Source organism: Pogoniulus pusillus, chromosome 23, assembly GCF_015220805.1.
Source record: "Pogoniulus pusillus isolate bPogPus1 chromosome 23, bPogPus1.pri, whole genome shotgun sequence".
NCBI classification, from domain to species: Eukaryota; Metazoa; Chordata; class Aves; order Piciformes; family Lybiidae; genus Pogoniulus; species Pogoniulus pusillus.
The window spans coordinates 13,658,972-13,678,831 of NC_087286.1; the positions used below are offsets into that span (position 1 = coordinate 13,658,972).

General features: G+C 41.8%; 1 protein-coding gene across 17 annotated transcripts in view; it reads left to right on the forward strand.

Annotated features, from left to right (window-relative positions):
- Window positions 1–19,860, forward strand: part of PARD3 (par-3 family cell polarity regulator) — a 456,724-nt gene that overhangs the window by 144,314 nt on the left and 292,550 nt on the right. For all 17 annotated transcript variants that reach the window (XM_064162604.1, XM_064162595.1, XM_064162587.1 and 14 more), the window contains exon 4: window positions 13,773–13,951. In XM_064162604.1, coding sequence (XP_064018674.1) covers window positions 13,773–13,951 — 179 coding nt within the window. The remainder of the gene's footprint in view (window positions 1–13,772; window positions 13,952–19,860) is intronic.

Here is a 19,860-nt window from a genome sequence, read left to right on the forward strand (position 1 = left end):
TCAATATTTTTCTGTATTTCCAACAGAAGTTAAAAGACTAAATGCAGACATTATTGTGCAGTGTACCTGGGCTTATATAGGTGTTTGACAGGATGATCACAGGGTGTCTTCAGGATTTGAGTTATGAGGCTTGTTTGGAGTCTTGCTGTAGTGCTGCAGCACGTGTTGTGAATGATTCCTTGCATCCCTGGACTTGTGCTCTTCTCATTTAACATTCTTCTGGCTTTGTTTTCTTAACACTTTATTTTTGGTGCAGTTTTTCCAGCTGCACTCTCCCTGTTCATGATGTCCCTTCAGCTGCTTCTGTAGCTGTCCCACCCCTGTCCTTTCCCCGGCCTTACTGCCTTTTCTCTGGCAAACTTTTCAGCAGCTTGATTGCTTCTTCATTTATATCTTGTTTTGTTTGCAGATGGAGAGTGTGGATTGGGTTTTTGTGTGCTTTGTTTTTTGTGTATATGTATTTTAAGATAAAAAGATGAAGAGGTGCTTAAATTTTTTTCTGCCTATGTTTTTTGATGCGTCTCCTTACTGTAGAATAAGGAGGATGGACAGCAGCACCTGGTTCTATCACCATGGCTTGGACTGGTCTCATTGTCCTGCAGGACTGGCTGGCAGCTGGGCTGCTACCCAGGAAACAGGCTGATAAAAATCCCACACTAATTTTTCACACTTTCCTGGCCCTTTAGCAGAAAGCGATCTGTGTTGGCTCAGCAGAAAGATGGATGTCTTGAGTCCTTTTCTTCCCAGAGTATTTATCCTCTTTACTGTACTTCATGGCCAACTGCTGCTGTGGCTGTACCATAAAAAATTCCTGAGACTGTATTTTGTAACAGCAGCTTCAAATCTGACCTGACCAAATTAGCAGGAAAAGATAGCTTCTATCTCTGGCTTCATGCTGCTGTGGCCTGACTGCTCATTGTCAAAGCTTCAATGCAGAAGGCGGTTTACCTTATAGGTGTGATGGTTTGGGTGTTCCCCGCCCCCCACACTTTAGAAATCACCCAGACTAGACTCAGCCAGCTCTGGGAATGTATATGAAGCTATTTATTTACAGCAGCACAATATACAAGCAGATATTTACAGTATCTATAGTTGTATACAGAAATATACAAGGTAAAAGGTAATACAGGAACACAACAGCCCTCCCAGAAACCTTAGCCCCCAGGAGGGGCTCTCAACCACCCCTGCACCTTCCCCCTACCCCTCTCAACCTTACCCCAGTCCCAAGGAAGAATAGAGGTTCGTCCAAGAGGTTAAGAAGCAAAGGTGAGTGGAGGGTGTGTTAGAGAGATGCAGCTCTGTCAGCATCCCAAGCGAGAGTGAGAGAAAATGTCGAGAGTGTTATCTGATGTTTTCATTTCTTCTTTCCAAACTCCTTAGCGAGACTTCTGAGGAAAGTAGACATCACCCTTGTTTTCCTTTCACAGCCTATAATCTAGTTCTTCTCACCAAAACATTCTGCCCTGCTTCAAACTAGCACAATAGGTGATTTGGTTTGTTTTTTTTTTTTTTTGAAAGAACTAAAATAGATATTTTTTAAATAGGAAAAATAGCTGTAAGCCACCACATAAATTCCTAAGCATGATTACAAAATGCAGAAATGATGATGGTGATAGGAAATCCTGTGAGGAAAGCCATGCAGTGATGCCTGTGGGCCTAGATTTTTATTCCTTTGCTTTTACAGCCAGACACTAAAAATGCTTATGCAATATTAATTCAGGATGTGCAGCAAATTGGCATTTGGAAGCATTCAATTTTCTTCATAATTGTTCTCCATTCACTTGGCCGATTATCAGTAATTTCAGGGAATTGGAGATGCTCCTTTCAGAAGTTTCCAGTGAACTCTTTAGAATTTTGAAACAACAACAAACCTGCCACTTTAGGCAGCAATTTTCCTTCTTGCTGTCCTCACACTGACATTAGATTGCTGTTTGGAGAGGCTAGGTGAGCAAATTGCTGTGTAGCAAAGCAGTAGGAAATGTTTTTCAGCCCCATGCTGCTAAGCGAGTTTTGATGCACTAAATTTTGTGTTTGTTTTTTTCGTGCAAAGACTTTTTTCCTCCAGTCTGTGTCCAGGGAGGCTGTTTTTTTCTGGAAAGTAAGATCTGCACAAGTATATTCTGTTGAAGACTTAATAGTGTGTTTTGTAGATTATGCTTTTATTTCTGTAGTCGTTTCCAGGTGAGTCCCTCAAGAATGTAATTCAAAGCATATGCTCTCCATGTCTTCCCTTTTCCTCTGCTGTAAATTGAAAGGAAAACAAAATTGTTAAAACCTCTCAGGAGTGGGGTTCTCAAGTGCCACTTACTGCAAAGGTGGCTTTCTGTGCTCTCTGGCTGCATTGCAGGACTTCCTAAGAACAAAGTATGTGCAGGGACAAGAGCTCCAAACCTTCTGTGGTCAAAAAGGGATGTTGGAGTGACTGATAGAGATGTCTGTGACAGCATGATTCACTGACTCAGTGGAGTATGTTAAGTACCTACCTGTGGGCTGTGGGTGTGATGAGAGCTTCATCATCTCTCTCTCTCTTGAATTCTTTCTACGCCTGTTTCCTGAAGTCAGCAGGCTGAGAAGATCAGTGTCCCAACACTGTGCCTGTGTCAGCCAGGAGTGAGGAGTGTGGATATCTGAATAAGTGTAGGTGGTTTTGATTCCCATTCTTCTCAAGGAAGCTACTGAGGTGCTGCTGCTGAAGAGGAGCAGCAAGGCTCTCAGAGATGTTTAAGTGCTTTTCTCTCTAGCTACATGGCAAGAGTAAAAGCGATTACACTTGACCAATGTTTTTAGTCCGGTAGTCGTATTTGAGATAACCCAACTGCTTCTGAGGAACACGAGAGCAACCTTGCTTTACACAAATGGTTTTGGTAATCTCAGAGGGAGCAAACATACCACTTTGGTTTATTTCCATCTGCCTTACACTACAGTTGCTGTACTAGTCACACAAAGAGGTCTATGATGGTTGTATGCCAAGAGGCAATAAAATCTAGATAAGGTGAGTTCTCATATAGGTGTTAAAGGACTCTGCCTTCAGAGCTTGCATAAACATGGGTAGCTAACCCATGCTAAGCTATTTTTCTCCTCTTATGTGAAATTCAAGATTGCTACTTGTATTAAACAGTGAAGTAGGTTTTAGTTAGAAGCACCTTATTTGATGTAAAACCAGTGTACTGTGGCAAAACATGTACGAACCATTTCTTAGAGTTAACGTTTAGATTTTGAGCTAAGCCCTTCAATAAGCAGAGGAAGTTTCCCACTAGAAGTGCATTGACTGCTTGCTGCACGCTGCAGGGAAGTTGATCTGTGAGAGCCTATGGATATTCTACCCAGAGTCATTTGTACGTCATCCCCGTGTTTGTTCTGTGAATGTCCAGGTGCTGTGTACACACCACATAAGGATGAATGGATTGAGAATCAATATACTGGGAGATATAAATACCAGAAAACTTTCTAATGTAAGGTAAAAATGATGGTACTAAGATGTGTTCTCTAAAACCCATTCCTCTCAGGTGAGTTGAAGAAATAACTCCATGGCTTTCCTATGACTTTCTTTTAGTGGTTGCTCTTCCTTTTGAGGAGTGAAAAATATCCAAATTGCATTTCACAGAGCCTTTGTGGAGGACTTAAGCTAAAAAGCATGATTAGAGTGAATATTCTTTTTGGTTTAGCAGCAGCATCTTGCAGACAGGCAGCTACAAGCTGGATAGGGAAAGCCCATAGATGTTCCTTACATTCTGACTGTGGCCTCAAAATGCAATTTAGTTACTGATCCCACTCCTTTGCATCTCCATGTGGACGGATAGGTGAACCGTTCAGTGTGTCTGACTGAGGTCATTAGTCTTGGCACTGCAGGGGCTGTGCCTGGGTGCGTGGCACTCAGAGAAGTGTCTTTGTCCACCAGCTCATGTGCAGGCAGCCCTGGCCATGGCCTTGCCTGGACTGCAGGAACTGCCTGGTTTTTCTTTTGTCTGTCCTCAGTGGAGGTATTTTCAGCTTGTTACTTTTCTGCAGTGAGGCCCTGGAGAGAGCAAGGTATGTGTAGGAGTAGCAAAAGGCACATAACTGGCTTCAGGTGCACAAGGAGGTGTTGGGTTGCCAGATGAGTTGTAACAGCATTTTTCTGTTTTTTCAGAATTCTCTTATCCAAATAACTACTTGCAGGGCTTTGCTACATAACCTCTCCTAGGCTCTTGATTTTCCTTTGAATCTATTGAGATTCCTCATGTTCAAGCAACAGCCTCTATTCACGCTCATGGAAAAGGACCAAGTAGTATCTGCTGTCTGTCCCCTTCTTTTCTCACTTCAGTGTATTAATACATTTTGGGCTGCAGAACAATAAATACCATATGAATCTGCTTTGAAGGATGAAAGAGAATGAAAACTCCTTACTATTATAAAATGACTAATGATCATTGTAATTTAGAGAATCTGACCAACTCATGTCCCCTTTCTACATGTGGATATTTGGAATTGTTGTAGCACATTCCACGATGATACAAGGAAGGAGGCCTGTGGTGTGGAGACAGCTTGGAAAAGTTAGCTGCTGGGAATCTGACAGATTCTGGCATGAAGTACATACCATAGTATTTCAGTAAAATCTTCTGTTAGTTCTGGCTAAAGCTGTTTCTCCACTAAGAAAGATGATCTGAATCTCTGAGCTAGAACCAATCACAAATTACACTGAAAGTTGGCAACTGCCAGCATGAAAAGTCATTGATCCAAAAATTCATCAACTGCCTTCCATGTAGTGAGATTTCTTTTTTGAACTTCAGCTGAAGGTCTATTTGCTTATTCTTAGGTTTGAACTTTTAGGAATAATGTTTTACTCTCTTCAGCCTTGGCAATATGAAATGAAAAAGAAAGTGCGAGGTGTGTAATTAAGAGTGAAGTGTAACCACATTCTTCCATGGCTGTAAAAGGGAGGAGAGAAAAAATAAATGGGAGGGGAAGAGGAGGGGAGGGTGAGGGGGAAGATGTTGCTAAAGTTTTACCAAGAAAATTTTCTCCATATCCAGAAGAGAACTTTGTAAAGTGCATGGAAAGGCAGGCAGGCATGGTCAGCTTGGCCTGGGCTTCAAGCAGGCATTACTCCTGCAGCTTGTTAGATGTGGTTTTAAAAAAGGAGGGAATATAGTGTTAGAATTTCTTTGTAGTAAAGACAGTGACTTAAAGACGTCTGCTGGTCTGTCAGCCCCCTGAGAACAGCAGATGTTCTGTTTTATTGTCCCCTTGTTTGGTCATTATCTGAGTGATTTCACTAACAACTCCCACTGTAGTCTAAATTGTCTTATTCTCCATTTGGCTACTGGAAGCACTGGAGTTTTCTGCAGAAAGTGATCTTTAACCTTGAGACGTTAATGAGGAGATTTCAGCATGTTTTGCTGATAGCTGGAGCTCCTTTTTCTCCGCTTGTAATTGCAAAGAGTTTGTTTGGATACCCTTAGGTTTGCATGATCTCCAAACTGCAGTTTCCCAGCCCATTCTCCGAGCTACCCCCCGTGAAAGGTCAGCCCAGCACTGCATCTTCCCGCTGCTCTGTCTGGCTTCCCCATCTCATGGACATGGCAGCTCTGCTGTTGTGCACCCTCTGTGGATGAGGAGGGTTGGTGGCATTTCATCTCATTACTTAAACACTCAAATATTTGATTTGTCTTCAGGGATGCAGCTTGATGCAGAAAATCATATTCTTGAGATCTCCATGGTCCATGTTTTGCCTTTGGGCTGTATTAGTCCCTGTGCGCAGAGGAGCCTTCTGCTAAAAATTCTCTTTGAGCACATGGGGTAGCATGACATGGCCTTTGTCTCATTCTGCCTGAGATCTTTTACTCTTCTTGGTCATCAGCAGCAGATCTGAGCTGGGTGGAACTTGCAGAAGTCTGCTAACACTTTAAATGAGAGCATGTGCCATGGCTGTACCAAGATGTTTCTAATAATCCTAGTAAATGTTTCTGTCATGGGAACAACAGCGAGTGCCTTCAAACTGCAGAAGCTGTTAGTCATTTTTAATGGTTGTTCAGGACCAGGCTCACTCTATTTTACTGTAGACGTCAGTTGTTAGGCTTTGTTTTTTCTTTGCCATGTCAGAAACTCGGTAGCGTGCGTAGAGGTTGTTCCTTCCCATGTCTTCTTTCTTCTTTAAATTTTGTGCCTCTAACCTTTAAATGACTGTAGCCAAGTTTCTTGGTTGTCATAACTGTTACACTTCAGTTAAAAATCTGTCTAAATAATTCCTGCAATGAAGCTCTGTGGATTTTGGTTAATGCAGGTTCAGTTCTACCTCCAGGTGCTGCTATCCTAAAGTCATTGCCTTCTCCATCCTGACAGTGGCCTGTGAGCTGGATAGAAGTGTTCATTTTTATATCTGGGATTTTGGCAACTCACAGATTGCTTTGGTTTGAAAGGGACCCTCAGAGGTCATCTTGTCCAACCTCCTGCAGTCAGCAGGGACACCTCCCAGCTGCATCAGGCTGTCCAGGGCCACATCAAGACCTATTCCAGTGTTACACCACTCATTGTAAGGAACTTCTTCCTTCTGTCCAACCTAAATCTACCCTGCTCCAGTTTCAAACCACTGCTGCTCATCCTATTCCCACAAGCCCCTCTAATCAGTCCCTCCCCAGCCTTCCTTTGAATCCCCTCCAGATATTGAAATGTAGCTCTAAGATCTCCCCAGAGCCTTCTCCTTTCCAGGCTGCAGCCCCAAATCTTACCAATTCCTGTAGCACTCTGCAGTGGAGCAAAGCTGGAGCTGGCTGTGCTTGCCCCAGCCCACAGGGAGGAGAGGCCAGGTGCCCTGTGACTCTTCCCTTCTGTCCACTGACTTTCTTTCCCTACCAAGGTTCTCTGAGCCTACCCAAAGCATTTAGCCCATAAATAATCTGTAGTTTTCACACCATTGCATTATGCAGGATCAAGGGGACACAGTCTCAAGTTGTGCCAGGGGAAGGATAGGCTGGATGTTAGGAGGAAGTTCTTCACAGAGAGAGTGATTGGCATTGGAATGGGCTGCCCAGGGAGGTGGTGGAGTTGGGGTCCCTGGATGTGTTAAAAAAAAGACTGGATGAGGCATTTAGTGCCATGGTCTAGATGACTGGATAGGGATGGGTACTAGATGGGACTGGATGATCTTGGAGGTCTCTTGGTCTCTTCCAACCTGGTTGATTCTGTGATTCTGTGAACAGTTTTATAATCCAGTTTTGGGGGACTTGTACAAGTTGTGGTAATGAAAGTATCTGCCAGTTTTATCTCAGAGCAGTGAAGAGTTACCAACTCAAAGCAGCTAGGAGTCTGCTCCTGTCACTGCAAACCCTCACCTGCACTGCAGAATGACTCCTGAATGAAGACAGAAAGTACAGAGGCTTCTTTGTAACATAACTAAATATCAGAGTCTTATTAGCAAGGCCTGATCCTTAATACAAGCAGAAACCCTTGTGCAGCAGCAAGGATGATGCTGCTGCTTCTACTCTGGCACAACTGTTCCAAGAAGCAGGGAACAAATTCTGCAAAACCTTTTAACATCTAGGGGACTGAAAGTGCACTTCCCTACTTTTGTAGCAGTAGTGTGGCAATAAGTAAAGGGATAATGCAGCATGATTTAAGGAAATTGATAAAGTATGTACCCAAAAAAAAAAGAAACTGCAACTCATTAAAACATACTGAAACATGATTTTTTTTTGACAGAGATGAGCAGAACATTTGTAAGATCTGACATTTTTGTCTTTTCTTTTGGCATGCAAAGATATTTGCATTTTATATAAAAGCCCAGAGAAAGGAACCAGAGAAGGGTGTAGGTAATTAAATTTTAATTTTGGTTTTAAAGATCTTTCTCTAATTAGCTTTAAAAGTCAGTGTCTCAGTAAATTGAGTTTCAAGGTGCAATCATCTTTTTTTCCTCCTGGATCTCAATAGTCAAAAGTAAGAAGAAAGAATCTTGGAGAAAGAGGAGGAAGATTTGTATTTTGAAGTCCTTTCAAGATAGGGATTTAACATTACCTCATTATTAAAATATAACTGTGGCAGGTTGATGTTTTCTTATTTCTGCATTTCAAAGTCGTTGAGCAGTCATGGTTGGGAAAATGGCAAACCTAAGTTCAATTAACAGAAATTGAAAGTGATGCTAAGAAGGTAAGGATCTGTTTCCTTTGCTTTGTAATAAGACTGTTTTTTTGGTGGCTTAGCTGCACTGTCTTCACTGCCATCCATGGTTCTACTTTTCTCAGAGTGGTTTCAGATCCCCGGCATGCTGACATAGCCGCTTGTGTTTCGTAAAGGTCTGGTAGCAGGCAGTGGGGTTTTATCTGTATGCTCTATGCAACCAAGTGTGTTTTCTCTACGTTTTATGTGCTGGTTAGGGACATATGCACACCTGTCAGGTTTTGCAGGCTGAGTGTTAAGAGTTCCCACGACCTGTCTCATTCATATGCCATCTGCTGTACCACGTTGTGCATTTTTAGTGCCATGCTGCGGCCTCTGCCCTGCCCCTGATGTGGCTACCTGCCAGACCTCCAATGGCATGGAGCAGCGGCATGAGGAAAACAGAGTAGTTGTGATGTGTCATGGTTTTCCTGTGTGGATGGTTATGAATGTGCCATTTTAAAGCTAAAGAAATAAGAAAACAGGGAGCAGTATTTGCTGACATTGAAAATATGTCTTTGAGGAAGTACATAGACTGTTGTTGGAAGATCTACAGCTAGAGGAGTAACGGCTGGGTGTTTGTGTGAATTAGTTCTAAATGTCTGCAATTATGTGAAGTTAATGGTTTTTATGTATTTAATGGCAGTTTTGTTATTTAGCTGAAAGTTCTGCATGTAGAGATTCATTTTAGAAGGTGATGTTTTTAAGCACAAACATTTTCAAGTAGAGAAATGCTAATTATCTAAACCAGGTCATCTTAAGTGTCCTTGTAATTCTGAAAGGGAGAGCTGTAAAGTCTAGGGAGTTTGCATTTGTAGGTGAATGATGGGCATTCACTGCACAGCTGATAGAATACTTGCAAATGCAAGAGCATTTGTTGGAGCTTCCGAGATACTTACACTTCGAAGTTGGTGTGAGCATAAACACTTCAGTGTGGTTTGAAAATCTGCACAGCAGTCTTGAAAGTTGGAAGTCTTGAGACTGTTGTCCAGCAGGGTGCCATGAGGATTCATGTTTGGTTTGATTTAACACCATGAAAGATGAAGGAAACAGTACTGTAACAGCAGAATTGAATTGAGTAGTAGAATAGAAACAGTACTATAAATAGCAATCAAATGTTCAAATGGTGATAAACTAAGAAAGGAGACTCATCTGAGTGGAGGCAAGAGAAATAACCCAGTGGAGATGTTAGTACTCCTACTGTAAAGATGCAATTTAATTCAGCCTGAATAAACAGAAGCTGCTGTATAAGAATATGTATAAACCTGTTGAGTCTCTACCTCCCAGCCCCAGGCTGATTTCTTGATGCTGGGGTAGGATTTTTATGTCTTGTGTATACAAGACCTTGGTGTAGAGATAGATCTATAGGCTTGCTTTCAGGACCTCTGTTTAACCTGAGCAGCTTCCTTGCTCAAAGCTATTCTCTCCCACAGAGATTTTTTGTTTTACTGCTTTATAATTGTCTCAGAGTAGAGTGTGGAGAGAAAAAGAAGGAAAAAATCCTGTTCAAGTCTGCTTATCAGTCCTGGGCCTGGTGGTCTGTGTGCGCTGGCTAGAAATGACCTTAAGGTAATTTTTCATTTCTGTGCTTTAAAGTCACTGCACACCAAATTGTGCAAGCTGCCAATGGTGCTGTGGAGCTGAAACATCAGTTGAAATTTACATATATTTATATAGCATAGCCAAGATCTGAATGTGCTTTTGTAGTCATGCCCTCCAAGCTGACATCTGAGAGGAAATTGATATGGGAAGGGTATATATTAGCTCTGCTCCGAGAGACCACCATCCTTTGCACCGAATGCCTGTGTGCAGCATGATGTATTCAGCTTTATGGATGAAATTTGCCAGATCCTCAAATGCTTTTGCTCATGAGCATATTAGAAAATCAGAGAAGGTGATGACCCTTTTAAAATAAAAATGGAATTGCTGGCAGGAAGGGAAGGTACAACTCTGTGTTCTTAAAGTTTAAAGATGGTTATAAAATGGGTATTGGCTGGTTTTATAATTTATAGTCAAACTGCTGTTGCTTTTAATAAAATGAGACTTCCAGTCAGAATTTCACAATTATGAATGTGAGCATTTTGTTAGCCAGCTTGGATTTATCCCACAAATAACCATTTTCTAGCAGACCTGTGCCTATATACATAACTTAATGGGATTTTCTGTCACACATAATTCTTTCTGAAGTTGCGGTGTTGCACTCGGGGTTGAATGCTTCAAGTCCTTGAATGTAGCTCAGGAACTGAGTTAGTGGTAACTTTCATGATTTTTCATTTAATTTTTCCTTAATTCTGAGACTTTTTAAACTTCCTGTAATTCGTTATTAGATTTACTGTTTCAAGTGCTTATTTAAAAGGCACCTTAGCTGCAGAAGCAAATCAATATTTACAGTGCATTAGTGCCACAGAGAATTTGAAGCCCTGTGATTAGAGTTCATTGCTGTTTTATCCACTCTTCAAAGAAACCACAGACTTCAAACACTATCAGCCATCATCCTGGAATCAGTGACACTGCATCAGTCCCATGCACACTTCATCTCCTGATTTAATTATTAAGTTCTTTTCCTTTGATTTTCCTTTTAATATTTCAAAGTGTATCCTCTTCAAATCTATACATTCAAGTAAACCCGAAGATTGTAACCAATGGTATACTGGGAAAAGAATCTGTTCAGTATATTCCTTTGCATTGTTATTTTAATGGAGGGTCAGAATGGTCTCTTAGAATGGAACTGGAGAGTGGAATGCAGGAGACTGTATATACAACTTGTGGTTAACAGAAAGTGGGTAAGATTTAATTCTTGATTTAATACCTGGAGAGAGATACTGGCCATTGCCCAGCAGCACACACTAGAGCTAGCTCCATGTGCTTGTTCCATTGCAGGAGTAAAAAAAAAAAATTAACAGATGTTTAAATTTCTGACTCTTCCAAATGATGAGCTTTTGTGATTCACTTCAGTGTAGTGTGAACTTCAGTTACTAACACAAATTGCTTTTCCTTAAGTGTGGAGCCATTTTCATAAGGACTGACAAGATCCTCTTGTATCTTTAGACTGACAGCTTTTTGGGGAAAGATGTGGAGAAGTGTTCAGTAGGAATCTGTGAATAGCTCAAAACCTAACCTTGCTGAAGTGAAAAGGGTCATCGGGAACAGGTTCTGTAGGGAAACTTCTTATCTTAATATGCTCTTGAGCATCTTAATACTTGCGAGTTCCATTGCACAATTAACTTCCTGTGTGGTGGAAAGTCTCTGCTGTAAACTGTCAGGTTTTTGCTACAAAGCAACAGCCAAAGCAGTGGTAATTGCTTGCTCCTTTCCAGAAGTGCTGATCTGAGTTCCAGCTTCTCCCATCCTTTCTTCTTGGCAATTTCGCTTCTGTTCTTACAGAAGTTCACCCAACTGAACTTTTGTTTTGTCAAGCAATTCGAAGAAACAGTGTAAAGATACAGGAACATTTTGCTGTCACCGTGCTTATATATAGATGTATGAGCAGAAGGAGTGAGTGAACTCATGTTTGAGAATCATAGTGCTGTGCTGTAGGGTGGGTAGCTAAGGCAAACAAGATAATATGCATGGGCTGCTGCTTGCAACAAATATAGATCTGTATTTTCCTTAACTGGCACTGTGGACCACAGAGTCACTTTCTTGCCCAGGCTGATCTGATAAATGAGTGTTCAGCGCTATGCCAGCAGCACAGGCACTGCTTTTCATGGGTCACTTCATTACATGTTGTGGCGCTGTTGCTGAGACTGCAGCTGAGCCACCTTTGGTATAGGAATCTCTTGGGATTCGATAGCGAACCTCCTTGTCTTTGTCATGTAGGGGGAAAGGAGAGACTTTACCTTCAGCTGCTCCATGAAACTTGATGTAATTGAAGACAAGGCAGTCAGACGAAAACCCTGTTATGAGTTTGAGTATACACTCGGGAATCAAAATCTAAGTAGGATTCACTCAGAACTTTTTAATTCTGAAATGTTCTTTTAATGACTTGTAGTGCTACTGTGCACTCATATATGTATGTATACATATGTATGCCTATAGAAATATTTATAGAAGAAAACATTTTATTTGCTGAAAATGAATACCTGTGGATATCTTTGTTGTGAAAATGAAGACAAAATGAAAAGAAAAGATGTTTTCCAAGGAAGGAGGACAGTAGTTGTGGAGAAAAATCACGAATTCTTTGTTATTCCTGTTTGAATAACAAGAAGATGAAGCAGTGACTGTTTGGTGTTTGGTCATGTAGCACTTGTGCATATCTCAGCAGCAGGAGTCCTAATTGCAAAAGAAGTAAATGAAGAGTGTCACATATTTTCTCCCTGTGGCATGGCTCACTGTATTCCTGTGTCTTTACAATGCCACGCAAAGTAAGACTGTTTAATATCATTCAATGCAATGTCAGTGTCAAGATAATGTGAAGCTTAAAACTACCTATTGAAGAAACTCATATTACTGTGTTTTCTGCTATTGTTGTGAGACCTGAACCTTTGGCTTCCTCAGGAGCTGTTCTCATCAAAATGTGTCCTGGTTTTCCTTCTCAGCTGTTGCCCATCATGGCTTTCCCACTCACCCCACTGCTTACATGCCATAGCTTTCACCTTTTCTGTTTCTACTTAGCATTCAGGTTTCCCAGTGTGGCAGTAAAGAGAAATAAAACTGCTAAATCACATCCCCTGCATTCTGATGCTGAGTGAAAGTGTGCTAAGAGGTTGCAAATACAGGCAATGAAACTTCTGTACAGGGAAGGAGATGATAGATGTGTAGATATTTGTTGTAGGATAATAAATGAAATGGGAAAAAATTAAGTTGTATTTCAAGAGAAACTAACTTCAATGTGCCATCAAAGTTTCTAGAAAGGATTTGACCTCTACTTATATTAAAACCTCTATCTCTTTCCAATCAGTCTACCTGCCTGCTGCATGGTTTATTACTAGTGAAATATTTCTTTCCTGTCAGTCATGCAGGCTGGGACGCTGAGGGAATCAGGGTAAATCAGCACAGATCTTCTTTCGGTGGTTGGGAAGAGGCAAAGGGAGAATGCAGAATAGAAATCAGGCACTTCCACAGGTTTGGAGAGAGAAATGGGGAGTATATTTTGGAAGGTGAGGAGTCTGCCTTTTGTAGCAGAGAGGCTGGTGAGTAGTTTCCTGGAAGAGTGTTGCGCTGGCAGTGCCCATGCTGCAGCTGTGGCAGGGGAGTGGGGGACACATCCTAGTCCACCTCTTTGTCAACAGGCTGTTGGATTAAGGCCTTTGGCTACTTGCTTTTAAAAACATCTGTGAATCACCTTAGTTTCTCAGTTGTTTGAGCTTATGCTGTGGTTTTTTGTTTGTTGTTTTATTTTACACAGGAACCAACAGGTAGTGGCAATGCTGTGTTTGCAACTGCAGAGCCAGCAAGCTGTGCTCAATTCAAAGAGTTTGCTTTCACCCTCATTTTCTCCTTGTGTGGCCAAGCAGCAAGGCTGTGGTTTTGAGGAAACAAACCTTGTCCTTGAGGAGCTATGCTGAGGTCAATAACTCCTTACTCTGTGAAACCACATTTGGTCAAAACCACCCATCCAGAGCTTGAAAAAATATTTTTGCTATGTGCAAACCATTTTAAATCTAGTCAGTGTTTATTTACTTGTCTGTTTTGTTCGACAGATATGCCTCTTCATGTCCGACGTAGTAGCGACCCTGCACTGATTGGCCTCTCAACCTCTGTAAGTGACACAAATTTTTCTTCAGAAGAGCCTTCACGGAAAAATCCTACAAGGTGGTCCACAACAGCAGGCTTTCTCAAGCAGAACAGCCCGGGGGTACCCAGTCCTCATGAAAGAAAGGTATATTGCTCTCCTCCTCTCCGCCCTATAGGCAATAGACATGTGCGCATCGTGAATTGTCGCCTGCTCCTGATTTACACTTGTGGTTTATGACCTTGTCTACCAAACTCCCTTGCTGCTAGAGCAGCTTTTGAGTTGCAGATGTATCCTGCCCTTCGGAGACTCTCAGCCATGTCCCCACAGCAGGGGCTCTAAACACTTGATTTTTGCCATTGCCTGTGTCTGAAGCTCTGCCAAGCAGGCCCTAAATGCTGTAATGTGCTTTCTTTGAATGCAAGCAGTCCTTGGCTATAATGATTTTTACTGATCTCCATACTAGCCCTAATGTCAGTGCATAATCTGCATGCCCAGAACTGGGTTGTTCTCTCTTTCTGCCACAGCATTGCCACTTTTCACTTTCTGAGGCGCTTGTCAAGTAAATACAAAGGACAAATTGCAAATGCTGTGTCTCCTTGATAGCATTCTTAAAACTAAAACAGAGAAATGTAGAGTGAGCATTTTTCCTTCATTTTTCCCATGTGATTTCAGTATCTCTACACAAATTGTATTGCTAGCTAGAGAAGTCAGCAGGAAGCTCTCTTCTCAGAGCATTACTGAAAAAAAATACGTAAGAAATGTATTCTCTTTTGTACAGCCTCCAGCACTGCCCCTAATTGTGATGGTAACATGCAGACAAACTCAAAAGGAAAAACAATTGTGTGTTTTTCAACAGGAACAAGGCATTTTAAATTAAAATTGCACTTTTGGTCACCATTCTGGCTGCACAGAACAGAATCCTGTTAGAAAATATGCAACTTATTATAGCCGTTCGGATTTTCCTTTATGGTTATTACTTCTGTTCAGTATAAATACAAACTCTGCAGCCAGAACTCCCACACCCCAAATAAAGAAGTCTTCACATGCTGCTAATGAGATGAAGGGTAACTGTAGAGCAGGGAGGCTTATGGAGGGCCTGGAGAGTGTGTCTGAGGAAGCTGGGATTGTTCAGTCTAGAGGAGAGGAGGAGGCTGAGGAGAGACTTCATTGCTCTCTACACCTACCTGGAGGGAGGCTGGAGTGAGGAGAGGGCCAGGCCAGCCTCTTCTCCTTGATGGCAAGCAACAGGAGTAGAGGAAATTGTTACAAGCTGCCCCAGGAGAGGTTTGGGCTGGATGTTAGGAAATACTGCTTCAGTGAAAGGATTCTCAAACATTGGACCAGGCTGCTCAGAGCAGTGGTGGAGTCACCATCCCTGGAGGTGTTCGAGTGGTGCATAGGACTGGTGCCTGGGGGCATGATTTAGTGCTGACCCTTCAGTGCTGTGTTGAAGGTTGAACTGTGTGATCTTGAAGGTCTCTTCCAGAGGAATGTATTCTGTGAACTGATTTCTGTGGGTGTTTATTTCAAATACGTATGTAAAAGTGCAGTACTCACAGACACTGAAGTCCCCATTCTTACAGAGGTGTCAGTTTAATGTGGTATTAAGTGTTTGTTTGATGGGACTTTCAGCTAGACAATGGTGTATTTTGTCACCTGTACTGGTGTGCCACACAAGTGCAAGGTGTTTTGAAAAATGTCTTCTGTATTCTGATTTGGAAGGGGAAAGAAAAGATGAAAATCAAATCCATTTGAAGTGTTACTATTTTTCAGTTAATTTTTCTGAGATGATAAAGAGACTGCAGTTCATTACTCCACAAGCACAGGTAGGGAGGACCATACCATGTTCAGATTTCTTGAAGTGTCTAAAGTTAGCAGAAATGGGAGAGAACTGAAGAGCCGCTGATCTTTCACACTAGTCTCCTGTCATCTTTAGTTCTTCAATTACTCTTGATTTGCATGAAAATACTTCATGGCTACTGCAGCTTGGTGAAAAACTGGGAAATTGGAATGCATGTGATGGGAAGCAAGGCACACAAGAGAACATTCAATCAAGCAAATTGGAAAGTACTAATGTAGGCTACTTGGAACAATAGATACTGGTCATGGCTTTTAACCTTTTGGTACAGTCTATACAATGATCTTTTAAATAGATCAGATCACTGAATGGACTACTTTAATAGATAAGATGCAGTCAGCAGCTGGAATCAAGTAATAATTGCTTGTGCATTTTATGTTATAAATGAAGCTCAAGTTCAGTTGTGCTAGACTGGTTATTTTGTGTGTTTTCAGTGTCTTGATTTCCTCATGCAAGGCTTTGTAGTGAATCCCATTTCTCAGAAAGAGATATTGAGAGTTCTCCTTTCCTCTTCCAGTATTAGCAACAATTTCATGTGCAGTATTCTTCTAAAAGGTTCATTTTGGAAGTCTCTGTCACCAATCGCTTACCAAAGTAAGTGGATTTTAAGCACTGGAATTTTACACATGTATTTTTGTTATTTGAACTGTAACAAGTCCACACTAATTATCTTGTGTTAGGTTGTTTTCTATGGCTACTCAGATAACAGAAAGAGATGGCTATGCTTTTTGTTCCAGACTGTTCCATTGATTGTAGCTGACACAGACACTTCAAGCAGGGCAGTAAGAACAATCTTAATTTTCTGCTCGGTGCATCGGTCCTGAGCACCCATCTATCTTTTGTGGGCAGTTGGCACTACGTAATGTTTTCACTGCAGTTCTCTCTCTTGACAGCACAAGAACATATGTTCTTGGGCTGAGATTTGCAGCACAGTTGTAGATTAGCAACTTTGCCCCAGCAGTATCTTGCAGATACAAGAAAAGCGTTTCTGGGAGAGCTGCCAAAAGCTTCATCCACCTACTGACTCTTAAGAAGTGACATTACTTTCAGCCTGTCACCTCTGAAGAGAAATCATTGACAGGTAGAAACCCTGTCCAATTTTTGGAGGAATTAGCAGAGGGAAACTGCCGGTATCTGGCAGAAGGGATTTATTTCTCGGGGGCAAGCGAGAGAAGACTCCTGATTAGTATTTGTTTCATCTTGGGTAAGAAGAATTTGGAATGGCAGGAAAATGGGCAGATGCCCATGCTGAGATGAAATGAAGGGGTGGGAGTGCTGCCACGCACCAAAGGCTGTGAGGACCCAGGACATATGCTGGTGGTTCTGGGCAAACAACAAGGGAAAAGGCCACCGAGGAAGAGGAAAAATGTGGGGATGCTTGAAGGACCCTGTAGAATAAACTGTAGTGCTACCTGTAGCAGGAGTATAGGGTAGATGAAGCAGGACAATCAGGCTTTCCTGTGTCCTTAGGGAAAGAAAAGAATAACCAAAAAGGGACAGAGCTGGGTTTGGAGTGACCTAAGTAGATCCTTTGAATGAGTGTTGAATTTGAGGTAGAGTTCTACTACAGCAGGTAGGATGTTTTGGTGTGAAAGCCTTGCGCTGAGCTGGGCTTGCTCTCTCATCCATTTTCCAAATAATCTTATTTGTTGCCTGGCTATCTCAATGCACTCTGTGCTTCCTTAGGATTCCAGCCTTGACCATTTCTGGTTCCTTTGTTGAGCAGCTGTATAACAACTTGAAGCCAGACATTGTGTGTCACAAAGTACTTAGTTATTTGAAGAATTATTGTTATTTAGTGATTATTTACAAGTTCTAGTAGCATTGGTAACTGTATTCAGCTAGGTAATTCCTGACCTCATCTTTCTGCATGCTTCCCATGAGTGGTCTCAACCAACTGATTAGTGAGCACTTACACTCATCTGTGTTAAGTGCTCACAAAATTGGCTCATGATTATTGGCAGCCTCAGTAGGTAGATTCACTTCTTGGCAGTTTTTTCTAACTGAATATTAAAATCACTTTCAGATACTTCTGTGTGTGTGAGGCAGATCTGTACTACCTAGTGACTCACAGCTTGTCTTAATCCTGTCTCTTGCTTCCTTGAGCCACTCTAATGAAACAAGAAGAAATATCTTAGTAAAAATAACTTCTCCAAGGCCTGCAGTAATACCTGATTTGCAAGCTGTAATTCTGTTTGAATTGTATTGAACTGTACAGCTGAACAGATTGCATGCAGCTGAAGCATAAAATGTGTGCTTTTCTTCACTGCAGTAAAATCTTTTTTTGATATTGTTGTTTTCTGAGTAACTGCTACTCTGAATCACATTCTTAATTCAGTACCAAAGCCTATTGGCTTAACTGTCTGCCTTTAATAGCTGCAAGCTGCATTAGTGACAGTCACATTTCTTTCCCTTAGATCTTTATATCGTTGTCTTGCCATAAAATCACAGAATGGTCTGGGTTGGAAGTGACCTCCAAAAGTCATCCAGTCCAACCCCTCTGCAGTCAACAGGGGCATCCTACACTAGATCAGGTTGCCCAGAGCCTTGTTGAGCCTGATCTTGGATAGCCCCAGAGATGGGGCCTCAACCACCTTCCTGGGCAAGCTGCTCTGCTGTTTCAGCACCCTCATGCTAAAGAACTTTTTCCTAACATCCAGTCTAAATCTCCTTTTCGACGGCTGTGAATATTTCTTCATCCAGCTTTATTTGAGCATGGCTTTTCTCTTTTTGGTGAGACAGTCAAGAGTGTTGTTATTTCAGATGTGATTTCATGGAGACTGAAGGGATGGGAGAATGAGAGTGAGCTGCCCACAGATGATGAAATAGTGTTTTAATGTGGAAAACGTCCTTTTAGGAGAGAGATTAATAGAAATTCAAACCCCAGAAGTTACATGCATTGGGTTTTCTGTGGTAGTAACTCATTGCTGGCAGCTTGTCAGTTGATGATGAAACAGTTTAGAGGAATTGTAGCCAGAGTGCAATATAAAATAAACATAGAATGTGTTGGTTTTGTTCTGGGTAGTATGTACAATTTCAAATTGCAAGGCAGCTGAGGTTGGAAGGTGCCTCTGGAGATTGTCTAGTTTTTGACCTTTCTGGTCAAGACAGGGTCAACTAAAGCATGTCTGTGTCCAGTCAAGTTTTGACTACATACATCTCCAAGGACAGAGGCTGCACCACCTCTTTGGTAACCTCTTCCAGTATTTGATCACCCTTACAGTAAGAAAGCTGTTTCAGTAAAATAACTTGTGTTTCTTTATGTGCTCGTTGCCTCTGTGATTCTCATGCTTTCCCTGAGTACCATGAGAAAGAGTCTGACTTTCTTTAGCAGAGCAGCTAGTGATGTTTTAGTGAATTAAAAACATAGGATCTCGTTGATGGAATTCAGAACTTCTGACTTTCAAAATGGGAAAACAAATACAGTATTATAATCTTCAGCAGGTTGGGAGTGGGAGACATAAAGTGAAAAATCTTTGCCTAGTACAAAGGTAGCAGCCAGTGTGCACCACTTGGTGCTGTGCTGTTTGCAGAGTACTGTGTGCACAGGTAGGATTCAACTGTTTGCATCCAAAAGTCAGTCATGACCAGATGTGTTAAAAGGCAGAGAAAATGCCAGGAACAAATCCCAGGTGAAGGTGTAATTTCCTCCATCTCTTTCATTGTTTTACCTTTTCTTGCTCTGAGCCTTCCCTTTATGGAAGCATATCTATCAAATGTCCTCTGTGCCCAAATGATACAGGTTGTTAGTGCAGGGTGCTAGAAAGATCTGATGTCATGAGGATTTTTTTCCAGTTCTTTGAGGCTGAGCAAGTTTACACTCTGAACCCCTCACCAGCCTTGTTGCTCTTCTCTGGATGTGCTCCAACACCTCAATGTTTTCCCTGTGCTGTGGTGCCCGCAACTGAACACAGTGCTCAAGCTGTGGTCTCACCAGGGCTGAGTATAGGGACACAATCACTTCCCTACTCCTGCTGGACACACTGGTCTTGGTCCAGGCCAGGATGCCCTTGGCCTTTTTGGCCACCTGGGCACACTGCTGGCTCATGTTCAGCTGGCTGTCCATCAGCAGCCCCAAGTCCTTTTCCACTAGGCTGCTTTCCAGCTACTCTTTCCCAAGCATGGTAATTTCTGGCTTTGCATGTATGCATGCAGAGATCATGACATTTTTGTTTTTTCCATTGTAAACAGGAGA